Source organism: Lacerta agilis, chromosome 13 (genome assembly GCF_009819535.1).
Source record: "Lacerta agilis isolate rLacAgi1 chromosome 13, rLacAgi1.pri, whole genome shotgun sequence".
Classification (NCBI taxonomy): domain Eukaryota; kingdom Metazoa; phylum Chordata; class Lepidosauria; order Squamata; family Lacertidae; genus Lacerta; species Lacerta agilis.
The window spans coordinates 4,776,131-4,795,037 of record NC_046324.1 but is presented as its reverse complement, the minus strand read 5'-3'; the positions used below and the strand labels follow the sequence as shown (position 1 = coordinate 4,795,037).

Here is an 18,907-nt window from a genome sequence, read left to right as displayed (position 1 = left end):
GCGCAATGAGACTGGATTGTGACATGTCATCATGGACCACTAGCCAGTATGTGGTGGACCACCCTATACCTACTTGGGGCTAGAATTTTGCAAAGATAGCCCATGTGCTATTGCATGGTATGTTCTTTTCTTTTTTTAAAATAGTTTTTACTGATTTTTACATTTTTGTGTTCACAATCGCATCATCTCAAATATAAACAGTCGTCCCCCCAACGACTTCCCTCAACTTCTTCTGGTTTGTTGTATAATAATTTCCCTGATTTTTGGTTGTACCTTAATAGTGTATTCTCTTAATCAAGTCCTTTCTATTTTCTATTTTGTGATTGTAAGTGTTTAGACAAATCCTGCTAGTGAGTTCATTTCTTTACAATATTTCTGTAAATACATTGTAAAGGGATCCCATTCTTTTTAAAAGTCTCTATTATCTTTGTCTCTTAGTCGCTCAGTCCATTTGGCCATTTTGGCGTAGTCCATAAGTTTGTCTTGTCATTCTTCTTCAGTTGGTATCTCGTCACTTTTGCACGGTATGTTCTTAAGAGAATGCAAACTCAGGATGAGATGACCCAGACTAGTTAGTGCCTTAATCATTGAGAGTCTTGTGGACATAGAAAGCTACCTTATCCTGATTCAGACCGTTGATCCACAGGGCTCGTGCCAGACATTTTGGCACCTGATGTGAACCACAAAATGGCGAGCACACACACACACACACACACACACACACACACCACGCCAGGGCCAAGAGGCTGCTGTGGCATGGGGGTGGGTTGCAGAGGTGGAGGCAGATCCATCCTTCAAGGAGTGCACCTCAGCCATTGCTGCAGCGGCAGTAAGCCGTGTGCCCCTTGCAGGCCAGATCTGCTGACCCTACGGATCCTGCCACCTGAGGCAGTTACCTCACCATGCATCCTGGGTCAGCTGGCCCTGGCTGAGCTATCTAGCTAAGAATTGTCTACACACTAAAGCGGTCACATGTAATGAGAAGCCAGGCTTTCTTTTTTTATTATTATTAAGTTTTCTCAATTTCAAATTTCAAATTTGTTACACGTTTCTCTTGAGGAGCCAGACTTTCTAATGTGAACTAGCAGCATGTTGGTGTACACTGCCTAATCACTCTAGTTTCACTGTTCCCCGGCATGAGTGGGATAAACAAACCTGACTTCCCATTATGTCCAAGCCAGGGTTTGTGACTTGTTGTGGAGCAGTAAACCATGACCTCTGCTTCAGATGTAACAGGTAGTCAAGGCTGTACACCAACCAGTCATTAAGTCTGGCTTCAAACAAGAGTCTCCTCCGCCTGCCCCTGCCCCCAAACCTACCTGGGGGTGCCAGGGATTGAGCCTTGGACCCTAAATAGAGCACATGTTATTGAAGGTGGCCCACAATTGATCTGGTAAAAAAAAAAAACCCCACTTAAAACAGAACTCAGTTTTGAATTGAATTATCTGAAGCTGTTGGTGGTACAGATTGGAGAAGTGATTATCTTACCAGACCTGTCATGGTAAAAAAAAAAAAGAGAGAACCTTTGTTTTGAGTTTTCAGGCATTTGTACTTTATGCTTCCAGGTCTCGATCGTCACTTGGGCATTCTCGATCCCACTGGGGCCACAGTTCAAACTCACATGCTTCACGGCCACAGGAGCAGCGGAACCGTAGTAGAATCTCCACAGTCATTCAGCCCCTGAGACAGAATGCAGCAGAAGTAGTGGACCTCACAGTGGATGAGGATGGTAGGTTGCAGCAGTGACAGAGCCTTGACCCTCCCATCAGTGAGAAGCAGATTAGTGTTCTGAAAAGAAACAAAATGTGTTAGCTGGCCATCCAAACTCTTGACTTTTGGATTGCCATGTTAAAAGCTGCTTGCATCACATAAGGGAGTGCAGACATGATACTTTGTGGTCTGGCCAGACTCAGGGCTGCCTTTCATGATGTTTCAAACATGGAAAAGTCTCTCTGGATCACTCCTATGTTTGTTTGTTTGTTTGTTTGCATACATGCATCCTCAGATGTTACTGTTGGTACCCTGAACTTTTGCAGTCCTGCCCCCCCAACACAGATGCAGTTGGAATAAATCAGGGGTTTGCCAGCCTTTTTTTTGGCCCATGGGCACATTTGACACAACAATGTTAAACTGATCCTGATATGAATAACTGTGGAACTATTGAGGTTGGTGGTGTGAGTATCACTGTTAGACTGGTTCTATGTACTCCTCCTAAAGGGTACTGTTTGGGCACAGCCAGCCACATAGTAACTCCACATTGTCTGTCTTGTGTTTGCCCAAGATGTGTGTCAAATCTGAGTTATAACCCACTTAAACAGGCTGCAGGTGCTTAAATTTCTTTATGTTGTCATTTTTATACAGAGCCCACTGTTGTGCCAACAACTTCATCTAGAGTGGAATCTCAGACTGCAAATTCCACATCCGATGGCGGCCCTAGTGTCACGACCTCAGAGCAGGTCTCTGACGTAATTTCTAGCATCTCCAACAGCCAGTCCTCCTTGGCCCCAGAGCCTTTGGTTGTCCTCACCAATAGTGGGACTGCAGGGAATCCAGCAGGAGGTATGAATTTTATTTATTTTTACTGTTCTGCAGTAGGTGAAAGTGCTGGCTTACCACAATGTTGATGTGCTTACTACTTTGAAAATGTAGTGCATGCGTTTGCTGGAGAGGCAAAGAATTTCTGGGGCCAGTGTTTCCTTCATGTGTATTTTTTTTATTGACAACATATGAGATTCCACCACAGGGGGCTGTGGTGATTTTTTTTTTATCAGAGTGTTACCCAGTTTGGGGTAAATCTGTTGTACTGGGATAGCAAATGTAGACTCCACAGGCTCTTGAGGTAAGCTTGACTGTGTTATGATCCTAGTAGGGGAGCATGTGTTCCTGGAAATGCTGGTTTTTTTTTTACTGAAAATGTTGTAATGGGAAACATTTGAGTGACTACTTGTGCCGAAACCCACAGTGTGCAGCCCCAGGAAAGTTTGAAGCACATTCCAGGGCATCCAGTTTGTAGGGGCTGCTGGTGAGTCTTAACAATTTACTCTGGTGCCCAGTGCAAAGAGAGTGCCTCAGAATGCCCTGTGGTGCAGCTTATGCAGAGGAATCCCACACCAGGGAGATTGAAACCTTGGCCTAAGTCTAGCCAAAGACTGGCTACTCTTCTTGCAGTGGCTCTCTGGGTCCTCCCCATCATCTGCTACTTGTAGGTGCTGAGAATTTGAATCTAGGACCTTCTGCATGCAAAACAAGAGGGGTGGAGGGAGGGGAGTATCGTGGAGCAGGGCATGACTAACTGGTACCATGAACAGGAGCGTTTCACACTGCATCATTTTGTTGCAGGTCACAGTGGTCTCACTTTAATAAGCAAATGACTAATCAAGTTGTATACCCTGCAGAATTTTCAGGTTTGGCTTTTACTTTTACTGCACCTGTGTTACCAGCTGAGCTCACGTGTTTCTTTCACCCCCAATTTAAGATGACTCAAGAGGAAATACCTCAAGTACAACACTGGAATCTGGCCCCCCTGCAATGCCAAGGCTGCCGTCATGCTGCCCCCAGCATTCTCCATGCAGCGGCTCCTCGCAGAACCACCACATCCTGGGGCACCCTCACGCCAGCTGTTTTCAACAGCACAGCCATCATTTCCACCATCACCACCACCACAACCCCCATGCAAGCGTCCCTCTCTCACCATCGTTCAGCGAATCCAGCTGCCCTGTTGAAAGGCCTCCCCCAGTGCCGGCACCTGCAGGATCAAGTAGCAGTTCTGGCACCACGTACCATGAGCAGGCAGGTTTGGTTGAGAATGCTTCACTATGGTCATGGTGAAGAGTTACAGACAATAGTTTCTCCATGTGCTGTGCTGCGCAGAGTGCTTTTTCTAGGGTACTAGACCACTAGCCTCAACTGTCAGGAGCAGTATGCCTCTGAATAGCAGTTGCTGGGAGTCACAAGTGAAGAGAGCGTTGCTGCGCTGATGTTCTGCTTGTGTGCTTCTTGCAGGCACCTGGGAGGGCACTGTGAAAACTGGGTGCTGGACTAGTTGGGCCTTTGGTCTGATCTAGCGGGCAGGCTTTTCTGTTGTTCTGACATACTCCTGCACCACATGCTGCCTCAGGGCTGCTGCTCAGGGCATCCTCTGCAGGTCTCAAGGCAAGGAAAGGTCTATATGGGGGCAGACATTCTCTCAGATATTTGGACCCCACTCAACCCATTACCCTCAAAACATCTGGAGGGCAAAGGCTGGTGGAGATGAAAGTGGGATTAGGGAGAGTTTGGAGTTAGGGTATCTGGCTAGGGAAATTCAGATTTCTCCCATGCCTCTTGCTGCTGGCAGGCTTCAGTCATGGCTTTTCCCAAGCACTACTTGTGTGCCTTGACTTGAACTGGAATGTTGGACAACATAGCCCTTGGTCGAACCCAAGGAGGAACTTCTTATTTCTGAAGTAGCTCTTTGGGTTCCTCTCTTTGTGGAGATTAAATGGGTTTCCTTATATCTGCTGACTGGCAGGTTTACAAGGGAGATGCCAATTTCATGGTGAAAAACTAGTTGCTGGCCTCTTGTTAAATTTACTAATGGCAAATGTTAATCATACCATTCAGAGACAAAAGCTTATTTAGTCTTTTGCTAATGGACAGCATTGTGCATATGTGTTTTTGTGTGACTTGTCCTATAGCAGCCTTTAGATCACAGTTCCACGAATATTCAAATAATGTTTTGTTTTGCTCTCCCTCCTTGCAGCAGGCACTCCCAGTGGACTTAAGCAACAATGGCATAAGGAACCACGGAAGCAGCTCTTTCCACGGAGCATCAGCCTTTGACCCCTGCTGTCCAGGAGCCTCTTCCCGAACAGCCATATACGGGCACCAGGCGGGTGCTACTCCCAGCCAGCCCATTGCCATAGATGGATACAGTGCGAACATGGTTGCCCAGCCCCAGCCTCAGCCACCACCGCAGGCTTCTCTGGCATCCTGCCGGCATTATATGTCATGTAAGTCTGTATATGAGTTGGGCAGGGGAGGGTCCCCCCCCCCCCAAGGATACCCTGCTTCATAGTGGCAGCTGGCAGGGTCTCTGCAAAGTGGTGCAGTTGACAGGATGCTCACCCTACTTGAGTGGTGCAGCCTTCCCTTGTGGCAGGGTAAAGCGAATCGTCTGCCATGGGCATGGGGGTGCTATCAAGATGATCTTAGTTAGCAGACAGTTGTAATGAACTAAAGGGGTTTGTTGTTCTCTGCTACCCTTTTTCAGATGCCTCTTTGACTCGGCCGCTTCATCATCAAGCTGCTGCGTGTCCCCATTCCCATGGAAACCCCCCTCCCCCTGTTCCCCCTCAGCCGCCACAACCCACTTCGCAAGTGGACTATGTCATCCCTCACCCCGTCCACCCCTTCCACCCTTCCATATCCTCGCATGCCTCTTCTCACCCTGTCCCACCTCCGCCGCCCCCACACCCATTGGCCAACGCTGCTGCCCCAATCCCACAGCCCCTCCCAGCCACCCACCAGTCTATTTCCCATCACATCCCTGCCACGGCATCTCCGGCCCAAAGGCTGCACCCTCATGAGGTGATCCAGAGGATGGAGGTCCAAAGGAGAAGAATGATGCAGCATCCAACGTAAGTCAGGCTTTAGCCTGGAGGAGGAACAGGCAATGGCTGCTGCCACCTAGAGGTGGGTAGTGGCATAGAAGAGTGGCAGCTTCAATGAGGAAATAAAGAAAACATTGTCCAGTAGCACCTTAGAGACCAACCAAGTTTGTTCTGGGTATAAGCTTTCGTGTGCATGCGCACTTCTTCAGATATAAGAAAGCTTATACCCAGAACAGCTTCAATGAGGGTTCTTTCTGAATCCTTTAGAATACAGGCAGATCACCTGATCTTTTATCGCTACATCTCCCAGCCTGGCACCCTCCAGATGCTTGGGACTGCATCAGCTCTCATCAGCTGTGTTGGTTAGGGGCTGACATCAGGGAAAGCTTGAGCCCTCCAGATTTTACTGAACTACAACTCACACCATCCTTGGTCATTGGCTATGCTTGCTGGGGCTGATTGGATTTGTGGTTCAGCAACATCTGGCAGGCCAAAGATTCCCCACGCTGTCATCCAAAGCTTCTGGGGGCACCAGGTTGAGGAAGACTGTTCACCCACTTAGTTGCAATTGCCAAGAGGTAGCTAAGTAGCTATAAGTCTGCCTCTGAACAGCAGCTGAAAGTAAATTACTTACCTTTTTCTTTTAATGCCACCTTTCTTCCTATGATCTCTGGTTGCTGGACCTGCTTCTCTCCCCACCCATTTTTTTCTTCACAACAACCCTGTGAAAGAGACACTGCAGCTAGTGGTTGATTGGCCCAGGGTCATCCAGTGAGATTTATGGCTGAGCGGCAAGTTGGACCATTGTCTCCTCAACCGTAGCCCATCGCTATAGTCAGGACACTACACTGACTCTTAGGAAACTCAGAATAAAGATTGGGGAGGGCGGGAGGTTAACTGGTATTTGCTGTGATGTACGGGACGCGGGTGGCGCTGTGGGTTAAACCACAGAGCCTAGGACTTGCTGATCAGAAGGTTGGTGGTTTGAATCCCCGCGATGGGGTGAGCTCCTGTTGTTTGGTCCCTGCTCCTGCCAACCTAGCAGTTCGAAAGCACGTCAAAGTGCAAGTAGATAAATAGGTACTGCTCCGGCGGGAAGTTAAATGGCATTTCCATGCACTGCTCTGGTTTGCCAGAAGCAGCTTAGTCATGCTGGCCACATGACCCGGAAGCTCCAATAAAGCAAGATGAGCGCCACAACCCCAGAGTCGTCCATGACTGGACCTAATGGTCAGGGGTACCTTTACCTTTAAGGACAGCAAGGTCTACAAGCTGCACCATCCTTCTCCTTCTCCCTGGGCTCTAATTTGAGCAGAAAGCTAAAGACTTGAATGGATGTAAATATTTGACTCACTTCTACTTGGGAGCAAATCTCATTAAGAACAGGAACCTATCATCTGCACTCAAATGTTTAGCTGTAATGGAACTGCTATTAATTAAAATGTCAGCCTCTGTCATTTTGAATAATTACATCACAGCAACTCCATCCAGTTTCTGGATTTTAAAAAGGAATGCTAATTGAGATAGGGCTTTTCACTTGATATTCATTAAAAAGCTCGAGTAACTGAGGCTTGGTTATTAAGAAATGGGAAATAGGCAAAGGCCACCTCAAGTCTAGAAGTTCAATACATCTGTGAATCATTTTAGAAATATGCCATTTTTATAAGGTACTTAAAATATCCTCTGTCAAGCATGTATACAGCCTTTCTCACATTTATTTTTTTATTTAAACTATTCTATATTGCTGTATAATAAAATATATCTCAGCAGTTTACAACAATATAAACATAAAACCAGACAATAAAATTATAGAAAGTTAAAAACTTGTTAAAATGAAAAAAGAAATTAAAAACAAACATCAAAGGACTATTTGTCCACAAGCATCTCTCCCCCCCCCCCCCCCACTAGCCATATACTTCTCAGTGAGGAATCTCTCTCCTCGCCTTCACCAGATTGAACTTTGGTTGAGACAGGGTGGGGAGGTTGTGAATGTAGCAGGCTGCTCAGAAATGGAAGCTGAGAAACCTATCACCCTTAGGCTGCAGTGTGAGGTAAGATACAAAGGAGAAAAGCTTTGCATTCCTAAGGTTTCAATACTCCTACTTTCCCCCCCCCTCCCCGCCAGGAGAGCACATGAACGACCACCACCACATCCTCACCGGATGCATCCCAACTATGGCCATGGACATCACATTCATGTACCACAGACAATGTCTTCGCATCCACGTCAAGCACCAGAGAGATCTGCCTGGTTAGTAAGCTCTTACCTTCTCTTGATTTACATCAGCAAAACATGTCATAGCAACCTTTGCTTTTAGAAGTTATAGCAAAGCATCCCTGTTCATCATACTTGCAATGACAACTGATCAAGAATAAATTCTTAGTTTATTGTAGATCAGTTCGTTTTGTAAAGGCTGCAAAGGCTTCTTTGAGTTGTTTTTGAGTTCCTCATTGAATAGGCTTTGTTTTTAGCCTATTGCATTTGTGCCCTACCGTATCTTCGCTCCATAAGACGCACCTAGTTTTTAGAGGAAAGGGGGAAAGCCCTGGTTTTTTGAGGATCAGCTCAAATTTGTGCAGCTTTTTTGCAAAGGGGGAAAAGCAAAGCTTTTGCAAAGGGGAAAAGCAAAGCTGGGGAAACAAACAGCCTCCCTCTGCAGGCACATTCAACAATGGAGGCCTGGGCAAGGGGGCGGGGCCCAGAGGGAGCCAGGAGTCTTATCTCTCTCCTAATCTCTTGCTGATCAGCTGCTGAGCGGGGTCCTTTCAACACCCCCTTCTCTCTCTTTCTTTTAAAAATAGCAGGATCTGCTTTTGGCCCCTGGGCAATTCGGCTCCAGGGACCACCATTCACTCCATAAGACGCACAGACATTTCCCCTTAGTTTTGGGGAGGAAAAAAGTGTGTCTTATGGAGCGAAAAATACGGTATTTTTTCTCAAAGCAACTGTGAGAGATTTCTCATTTTATCCTCACAAGTGTGAACCAGTTGTGTGCTACTAAATTTGTTTTTGTTGTTTTTTGTCTGTACAGGGGTTATATTGTGTTATAAGAGGGTTGTTTGGTAAATTAGTAATTGTATTTTATGAGTAGGCATATTGCATATTGCAGCCTTTCTCAGCCCCTCCACATGTTTTGGACAACAGTTTCCAACAGCACCAAGTAGGGAAAGGCTGGTATGTTTCATTTTACTTTTTATGAAAGCCTCATTGAGAAGGCTTTGCTTTAGAAAGCATCTAACATACCTGCAGGAAAACAGGCATTTTCATCCGGGTCTAGAAATAAGCAGATAATCAACAGAGAACTCTTAGTTCCATTATTTATGTACAGTATCTCCAGAAAACTGCATGAGTCAGAGTTATTGCTGCTGTGAAATAATTTCATTCCCTGCATGGGGAAGGTGATGCTGCCTTCACTGCCTAGAAGACAGGAACTAGCCTGACTAAAAGTGAATTCTCTCCTTCCCCCAATAGGGAGCTGGGAATCGAAGCAGGAGTGACTGCAGCTACCTACCCACCAGGCCCGCTGCATCCTCACTTGGCTCACTATCACGCACCTCCTCGACTTCACCACTTGCAAATAGGTGCTCTTCCTTTAATGGTAAGGAGAACAGCTCTGAAGCCACTGCCAGTATTTGACATTTGCTGCTGCACAGCAGCCACTGGGGGCAGCTCCTCCCTTTTGAAAAGAGTGAGGATTGTGTCACAGAGTCCATGGCAGGTTGTCCCTGCTTCCGTTGCGTTTGAAGTTTTGTTCTTGGGAACACTGACATATACAAAGATTTTTGTGAAAAAAGAGAAAGGTGGGCTTCCTAACCCAGGGCTGGGAAACCTGTTGTTCTCCATATGTTGTTGGACTCCCAACTCCTATCAACCCCAGCCAGCATGGGATGGTAGGAGTTCTAGTCCCGCAGCATCTGTTCTGCATCTCTGTCCTAACTGGCAGGGACTTTTATTGGGTTTAATTCGCCCACATTTCTCACTTGGAAATCAGAATATAACCCAATTTAAATTAGCCAGTAGTACATTGACACTCTGCATCTGATTATGTTGTTGCTGTTGCTTAGTTTATAACTCACTTTGCGAGGCTAAGTTACAACACGCCTTGATTAACTGGAAAGTGCTAAGAGGATTATCTTCTAGTTACTTTTGCTACTGTTTAATTTCACATTTGATGTGGTTGGTGGAAGTAGTTTTGAATTCTAGCACCCCCTCTATTTTAATACAAATATTGGGGTTTGAGATTACAGGAAGGGCATATTGGAAGCCAGGATGGTTATTTGCTGCTGGTCTGCACGCATGAAGTGCAATTTGGCAGAATCTGAGATTGATCACAGACTCCAGAATACGAAGACAGCTTATGCAAAAGGAAGAGACCACTTTTGATGAATTCTGGGAGTTCTTGCCTAGCTTTGTACCTGAATAACTTTTCCCAGTGGCATTACTTGACTGCTTAGGCTCCTGCATTAGAAAGGAAAATTCTGCTTGTAGTACCACAATCCACGTTCTGCGATTCTGGTTCACAAGATGACACGTGTCGCTGGCTTTTCTTCTTCATGTGCTAGACGAAATGCCAGTTAAAGTGATAGCACCTGGATTGTCAGGTTCTCTTACAACAGGAGCTTATGGCCCTATGTTGTTGGACTCCCAACATCTCTCAACCCAGCTAGCATGACCAGTGGTCAGGGATGATGGGAGTAGTAATGTAGTAACATCTAGAGGGCCACAGGTTCTTCAACCCAGTTTACAGAGAATGTCATGAACCCCGTTGTACAGCACTTAGCGTAACTGTGCAAGCGGCTTATGCATCACTATCTTTGACCCTGTGCAGCTTGTCAATGTCAGAGAATACCACTTGTCAAGGGTGTCTTACCTAAATGAAATAGTTAGAAAATTGCTGTTGGAAAAGCAAAAGAGGTGTGATCAGATGATGGTTGACAAAGGAATTAAAACTTTTATTTGTGCCTTTCTTACAAAGTCCTGAAGGATTGTCTGTGTAAGTAGAGTTGCACTGGTTATGGCTGGTCTCCAGGAAATTTCTGGATTTGTGAGTTGATGGCTTTCTTTACTATGCATAAGAGTGCACTAGAAGTGCTCTAGTTAGGCGTCGTTTCTGTTAAGGTTAGTTCCAGGTCATTGGAAGGACAGAAAACCATCCACATTTGGGCATTTATTGTTTTAAAGATTTAGTCCCTGCCTTTCTATCCAGTGACCTCTATTGCATCTTAATTCAAGAATTAAAGGATCTGAGGAACTGGGGCTTGCTTGAATTGGTGAGGCAGTGCAGAATGTGGAATCCATCTGATAGGCATCTAGCTGTGGTGAAAACTCTCTGAACCTGCAGTTCTTTTGACTACTTCCTTGTTTTAGGCATGAAGGGATACTGGAATGTCTGTTGTTTCATTTTTGCTTTGCTTGGTGGGATGACTTTAACTCGAGATCTCTGTGGCCTTTTAGGGGACATGAGATTCTGGAGCCAGTGCCAGCAATGTTGCAAAAGCAGCCTTCACCATCAGCAGCCTGCTGCCGCTCAAGATGTTTTGGACTATATCTTTTATCAGCCCAGCCAGTATGCCCAAAACATCTGGAAAGTACCAGGCTGGTGAATACTGCTCCGCAAATGTTAGGCCTGCATTCCTGGAAGTGGGGTTGCTTGCTGCATTCTTACTGACTTTACAGTGCGCGTTGGGATTTTTCTGTTGAAGGGACTTGCTGTGTTCCCTTTGGGGTTTGTTTTTTGTTCTCTCCTTTCCATAAAAAAGTGTTGGAATTTCTAACAGAGTGTGTGTGTGAAGTGACATGGTGAGGTTGTGTATGGGGAGGCATGCACCAACAGTCAGTTGAAACTGCAGTTTATTCTAAGTGTTGTATCATTGTTGGAAGGAGTCCCTGCCCTTTTAAGACCGTAAGGTATATATGCCTATTTGAATTATATGTGAACAATGCATGAAGCTGGCTAGATAAGGAACTACCTTGACTTGTTCTTAGATAATTTGCAAGCTTTGTTATAACAACCATCACCATGCTAGATTTCATGTCTACTATGTTTGAGGCACATAATTTGCCAAAATGTTTCTGAAATACTCTCACACCTGAGGTCTTGGTTGGGTGAGAACAAGTCATCCTCTGGACCAGGTTCAGACCGTGTTCAGAATAGTTTCCTTCTTTGAAAGAGTTTGTTTCTAGGAGCCCTTACAAAAAGAGAAGGGATGGCAAGGGCACCATCTTCCAGGATTCTGTCAATTGCTGATGAGAATCAAAGCAGCAGGGTTCTGTATTTTGCAACATGGACAGTAAAATACTCGAAACTGTTCTGCAATTAGATTTAACTTCATTCTGCTATTTGAATAGGTTCCTGACATGGCGGGCTACCCTCACATTCGTTACATTTCATCGGGATTGGATGGAACTTCATTCAGAGGCCCTTTCAGGGGCAATTTTGAGGTTTGTAATAGAATAAACCTGGCTATGTGGCAGGATTTTTGCTTGAGGGGACACGGGGGAGGGGTACATTGCAGAGTTAAATGTAAACTAATCTGGTTTCAGATTATATATTTTTAAAATGACCTCTGGCCTTTTACTTGTGCTTTGGGAACAAGGCTGGTGTTTAAAAAGCATAGAATACTTTTGTTTATTATTATGCAGCAGTAGGTGGCAGTTAATGGACTATGTACTGCAATAAATGTTTATGTTGAGAGGACGCAGTACTGCTTGAGATGGCTTGCTGAAGGGGAGGGCAGTTGGTGTTAAAACTGTCAATCCTCTTGCTTAAGTTAAGCTGGGCCATGTTTGCAGCTGAAGTTTGTTATGCACATCAGAGAAATTAAGACATCGGATGCAGAGAGTTAATGAACTCTTAATGTTCTAGTTCAGTCTTTCCCAGCCGCGTACCCTCTGGATGTTGTGGGCTATAACTCCCATCAGCCCCAGCCAGCTTGGCTGTATGATTCTGGGGCTGATGGGAGTTGCAGTCCAAAACATCCTGTGGGCGCCAGGTTGGGGAAGACTGTTCTAGTACATTGGAAACATGTTCAGGAGGTGCTTTCAATTTCGGGGACAAAAACTGATTATTGTGTTTCAGCCAAAAGCCTTGGTGCTCTTCTTGTCGTAGAATCAGGAAGTGCAGCCTTTTCAGTGCATTCTATCGTCATCCTGCCATCATTATTAAACATGCAACAAACCATCCTGTGCATAAGCACAAGAGTTAAGCTGACTGCTCACCAGCAAGCTGAGCTGACATTATTTGAACCAACTAGGTTTCTTCCAAAAGCCTGTGGATCCCTGACAAGGGGATTGAGGGGTTCTGCTTCATGAAGGTTACTTGCAGACCTTGGGTTGAAGAGTCTTAAGGCAATGATGGGGAACCTGTGCCCTCCACAGATATTGCTGGACTACAACTCCCAGCATACCTGACCATTGGCCATGCTGGCTGGGGCTGATAGGAGCTGGAGTCCAACAACATCTGGAGAGTTACAGGTTCCCTATCCATGTAGGGACTCAAGAACCCCCTTAAGCACTAAACCACCTCATGCTCAGCCTCTTTATGACATCAGAGCAGGTAAGCCATTCGCAGCAAGAGGGGCTGATGATTGACAGGACCACTGTGGTATTAGAGGAGCTCAGAAATAGAAAACTGCTTACATACCACTTTTCAAATAACATGCATGTAAATTATGTAGTTGAGACAACTGTTTTGCCATTTGAAGAATGAATAAACAATAAAGTGAGAGGACCAAGATATTAAATTCTCTCGGTTCCTCCTTGATTCCAGGAATTAATTCATCTGGAAGAACGTTTAGGAAATGTGAATCGTGGAGCTTCGCAAGGGACAATTGAAAGGTGCACATATCCACACAAATACAAAAAGGTGAGCATGTCTTAGGGGCTGTTTTAGGGCCATGTGGGAATACATTTTGGACAACTAAACTTGCAAATATTAGTTCCACAAATTCTTACTTACCTATCTGTAAATAATCGAAAATAGAACACCCCCCCCCCTTTTTTTAAGAATGTACTCTTCAGATCGTGACTAGATGGTTCTTTTATAGAAAGTGACAAATGCCATGTTTTGTAAGTGTAGCTGGCCTAGGACTGCTACTGGATGCTTCTCCTTAAGGAGCTGAAAATGCAGTTCTTATTCAATCCACAGTTCTGGAGCCTTACATTGTTTTATCTTTTCAGAATTGTTAATAAATAGATGAGAGAGACAAGTTCCATCAAATGTCAACGCATACAAACTAGCATGTTGGGAGAGTCCAACCTCTCCTCTCCCCTGATGTGCTCTTTGTATTTGTAGGGGCATTTGATCACCCAAAAGGTTGAGCCACAAAACCAGGCACGTAACACAAGTCTGCTGATCGTGCAGCATGCAAAAGTGATTTGTAGTAATTTCAATCTCAGCAATCCTACCAGTAGAGTTTTAGTTTATATTATAGTGCTGAAATTGAGTTGGGGAATAAGAGTTGCATAAGGCCACCAATGTCAGCTGACCAGAAATCGGAGCTTTTCAGCCCAATTATCAGGCCTGCCTATTGCACCACATGAGTTTGTGCCAGCTTGTTGCACCATTTCCCCAGGATTATACACTAATGCATATTTTAGGATTGAAGTCCCCGACTTCATCATCACTATCGGTTTAGTTTTCTAATGTAATGTTGTCCAGGACTGGTTTCCCTTTAATTTTAGATTCTTTAGCTTTCTTAACTTGTTAAGGTTGTTGCAAATGTCTATGCCAGTTTAATCACTGAAGTTTATGTTGTTAAAATGATTGTGGGGAGGCTAGAAATGGATGGGTTGCTTAGTCTGCTTGTTGCATTTTTAAAAAACCTTCACATGTGTACTTCCAATGCAGTCATAACAGAACTAATAAATGTGCATAAAACAGATCTTATTCAGTTTGCCAATAATGTCATCTCTGCTAATAAGGTAACAACTGATTGGTTCTCACAGAGGAAACTGCACTGCAAACAAGATGGGGAGGAAGGAACTGAGGAAGATACAGAGGAAAAATGTACCATTTGTTTATCTATATTAGAGGAAGGTGAAGATGTCAGGTAAATGACTAAAAACAAAACAAAACCACAATCCAGGACCAAATCCCTGGCATTCTAAAAACCATTTTAGAAATGTTATATTTCTCAAAATTGAGGATGCATTTGGAAATTCAGTCTATTCCAGTCCCAGTTGTCATCAGTAAATACTGTTAACAGGATTTTTAGAGGTCATCAGTTAACAGGACTGTAGTGTATTGCCCTTTTGACATTTATAGGGCCTGAAGTGAAAAAACTGAAATATTTATAATGTTTCAATAAGAAGGAACATAACATCAAAACATACTTAAAACAAAAAAAAAAAAACATTTAACACTATGGTAGTCCAAAAACTGAGAAAAGGCTGAGTTTCATGTAGCCACCTTCACATTGAGTGTTGTTGAAAAGCTCTTCCTTGCTGTAGTGCTTCACCTGGAATCATAAATGTTTAAACACTTCTTAAACATGATGTGGGCAGGCCATAACTCGGTGGTAGAGCACCTGCTTTTCAAAAGGTCCCAGATGGAAAGCTGGGAGAGACCCCTTCCTGAAACGCTGGAGAGCTGCTGCCAGACAGTGTAGGCAATACTGAGCTACATGGACCAGTGGTTTGACTTGGTTTAAGGCGGCTTCCTTTGTGCTCTCCCCATGCTTGGAGCCAATGCATGCCTGCACTGCCGCTGCCAGGATTATGTCAGAACTAGGGTGCATGCACTGCATGTGATTAGAGCAGTGCTTAGTAGGAAGGAGTGGGCATGGCTCACCCATGCCTTTGACCATCTTCAAGACTGCATACTTCTGCTATTGATAAAAAGAAAATCCCCTCATGTCCCCTTTTGTCAGTGACAGTCTTTCCTTGCCGTAGACAGTGTCAACTCTTCTGCACTGACAGACCTTAGGACAAGCTCTGCTGTACTGTTTCAGTTCAGCATCTTGACCCATCTAATTTAGTGTGTTTGGGATGCTAGTGTTATTGTGGCCGTGTGCTTTTAGTACATCCTCAGATCACCATATAATACCCAGGGAATTGCAAACTTTTTTGGCAGGAAAGTTCTGACTTTTATGGTTGCAGAGAGAAGCTTGCAAGGCCGAGTAGAGACTCAGAAACTAGATGGTGCACTATGCCATCCTTTTACAAAATATAGGTGCCCTATGCCACAAGGCCCATCATTTTGGAAATAAATGCCACAGCCTTGCTGACAGATCTCCTAATCAGTATGTTAAAATGTGATATAAAATAAAGTAGGGTTTTTTTTAAATGGAGGACCTTTTATGATACATGTTTTCAGGTAGCCATACTTTCCTGTAAAGTGCTGACCTCTCTCCTTCCATTTTTCTTGTTCATAGGCGCCTTCCATGTATGCATCTCTTCCATCAAGTGTGTGTAGATCAGTGGTTGATCACAAACAAGAAGTGCCCCATTTGCAGAGTGGACATTGAGGCTCAGCTGCCAAGCGAAAGTTGACACCCTTTTGCCTAAAACCTCTTGCTCTCCTCCTTCACGCTCATCCTTCCTGGTACTGCAGTCAACCAAAGATGGCATGACTTACCTGTGCAGATGTTGGAAGCATTTGAACCTGCTAGAGTGCTGTTTGTCTGCTCTATGGTATACCTAATGCTAAACCTACAGTTCAGTGTATTTATAAAGCTTTTCTTTTGTTTGTTTAGACCGTACAGTTTTCCCTACTCTTAACACATTTTCCTGTACATTTTGCATGGTTCCTTGTATTGCATTTCTTTGCACATGTTATGGGCTTAGTGACCTCTCCAAACTTGCAGGCAAGATTATCTGCTTTAGAAAGTAGAATTGTGTGGGTTTCTTTGTTTTTTTGTTTTTGTTTTTACATAGAGTCAGGCTTATTCAGAGTATGATTTCACTCAATACTAACCTCAGAGTCCTTAATTTAATCATGTATTTTAGTTCTAAATGTATAAAGATCAAAAAGGATATTATTGTGTTTTTAAGACATTCCTTAATTAGGGGAAAAAGCTGCTGTATACTTGTGTTGGGGAGAGACGCCAAGCACTTCTCCTGCACAAGCCTCCTGAAAGTGAATGGGAGCCTTGTGAGAGCGCTGCAGGCGCTGTTCGTTCCAAGTTGCACCATCCGTAATAAATAACTGGGAACATAACCTTCAAATCCTTTGATTTCAAATGGCATAACCCATTATTGGATCATCCTTTTCAGATCACATGTTCATGTTCTTAAACCTTCAGCACAATGCAGATATATTTGAATGTCAATATTAAAAACATTTAGACTGCTGTCCGATTGTATGTACCATTTTCTTATGTCTAGCAATTTGAATTTCTCTAACGTAATATTTTGCTGCTGTGAAACAGCTCTAATGAACACTAAATATTTGATTTCAACTAGCTGGGTTGTAGATACATGCAGATTGAATAAAATAAGTTTGCAGGAAAACAGGGGGGAAGACAGGCTGTTTTTATTTGTTTGTTTGCTCCTCAATCTTAATGCTAAATTCATCTAAAGATCTGCACAAGCTGGTTTTGTAAAAAAAAATAAAAAATACAAAAATTGGGGTTGGGGGTTGGGGTAACAGCCACAAAGATTAAATCAAGACTTTGAATTTAACTTCCTAAGGCAAATATCCATGACTTCATAGAACTTTGAAAGGTCCCTTGCCCTGTCATGGGAACTGGGTGGTTTTTTTTTTTTAATTTAGTTTTACAGTTAATAAAGTTAGCTGAATCCACCTGTCTCCTGTGTTGTTTCTGAGGATCAATTTGCATAATTTCGGGGGGTAGAAATCAGACTGTTAATGCTGTTGATAGCTTTGTACTGACTGCCCTAAGATCAGCCAGGTACAATGGATGAATGACTTAATTAAGGATGGCACACTCAACTCCCATTGTGCCTGACCACAGGCCATGATGGCTGGGCCTGAGGGGAGTTGGAGTCCAATAACATCCATAAAGACACAGGTTATAAGTCTTTATTATATACAGTGATGCTGGCTGCAAAATTAAGCCCGGATCCAAATTAGTATAAAACTAGCCCCAAAGGCCGGGTTTTGAACTTTCCCCCCCTTGAACAGCACTTCCTACCCACCAATGATGCATGACACGCTACCTCTGAAACTAGAGACTCACACGTCTGTGCCCACTGGTGGGGGACAGAATAGAGAAGTACAGGAAAAGAAAAAATGTCACTGGACTAATGCTAGCCAAAGCATTCCCCCACCCCACCCCCAATCCTGGTTATCGTTTCAATATCACTCTCCAATTGAGGTAAACAAGGGAGTGTTATTGTGTACATTCATTATGCCTCAATCACAATATCTTCAAGCTGTTAATTACTGTGGGCATACTGTGCTTTCTTAATCAAGTTCTAATGAGGACTGATTTTTTTCTAGTACAGTATGTTAGGAAGCTGGCAACATTTAGCTAATTTTTTTCAAGACCTATAGTAGCATCACAAAAGGAACACAATGCAATGTAATGAAGAGTGATTTCATGTAGCAGTGATCATTGATACTATGAATTAGGATGAGATGATTTACTCCTAAAGCCAGCAAAATTCACTACAGCTATTTAGGATTCAGAGAGAGAGCACATTATGGATTCTTGAGTGATGCCACCTTTGGGCTTTGGTGTGGGTGTTTTTTGAAACCTCAATGCAATTTCTGCATAGTTTGATAGACATGGCTAATTCCTTTTTGGAAGGTCTAGAGCAGGAGTCAGCAAACTTTTTCAGCAGGGGGCCGGTCCACTGTCCCTCAGACCTTGTGGTGGGCCGGACTATATTTTTTGGGGGAAATGAACAAATTCCTATGCTCCACAAATAACCCAGAGATGCATTTTAAATAAAAGCACACATTCTACTCACAAAAACACCAGGCAGGCCCCACAAATAACCCAGAGATGCATTTTAAATAAAAGGACACATTCTACTCGTAAAAACATGCTGATTCCTGGACCATCCGCGCACTCGATTTAGAAGGCGATTGGGCTGGATCTGGCCCCTGGGCCTTAGTTTGCCTACCCATGGTCTAGAGATTCATATAACTTGGGGTTTTTTTGGGTTTTTTTTTTTTTTTTGCTAAGGGACAGTGATATCCAGGCTTTCCTCATAGAATCATAGAATTGAAAGGTTGGAAGGGAACCCAAGGGTCATCAACTTCCTGCAATTCAGGAATTACAGCTAAAGAATCCCTGACAGATGGCCATCCAACCACTCTTTAATAACCTCCAGTTAGTGGACTAGGGGACTGAGTCCCTTATTCCCTGGCACCTCCTTCCCAAAGCCTGGGAAACTTGGCTGGCTT

General features: G+C 44.0%; 1 protein-coding gene across 4 annotated transcripts in view; it reads left to right on the top strand.

Moving 5' to 3' along the window:
* Positions 1–17,145, top strand: part of RNF111 (ring finger protein 111) — a 47,880-nt gene extending 30,735 nt beyond the window's left edge. For 2 of the 4 annotated variants that reach the window (XM_033166523.1, XM_033166525.1), the window contains exons 4-14: positions 1,566–1,729; positions 2,362–2,559; positions 3,476–3,789; positions 4,742–4,991; positions 5,252–5,618; positions 7,717–7,842; positions 9,064–9,190; positions 11,941–12,033; positions 13,361–13,456; positions 14,515–14,642; positions 15,966–17,145. In XM_033166523.1, the coding sequence (XP_033022414.1) occupies positions 1,566–1,729; positions 2,362–2,559; positions 3,476–3,789; positions 4,742–4,991; positions 5,252–5,618; positions 7,717–7,842; positions 9,064–9,190; positions 11,941–12,033; positions 13,361–13,456; positions 14,515–14,642; positions 15,966–16,083 (1,981 nt within the window). In that variant the 3' untranslated portion in view covers positions 16,084–17,145. The remainder of the gene's footprint in view (positions 1–1,565; positions 1,730–2,361; positions 2,560–3,475; positions 3,790–4,741; positions 4,992–5,251; positions 5,619–7,716; positions 7,843–9,063; positions 9,191–11,940; positions 12,034–13,360; positions 13,457–14,514; positions 14,643–15,965) is intronic. The other 2 variants (XM_033166524.1, XM_033166526.1) reach the window with 2 other exon arrangements.
* The last annotated feature ends 1,762 nt before the right edge of the window (positions 17,146–18,907 follow it).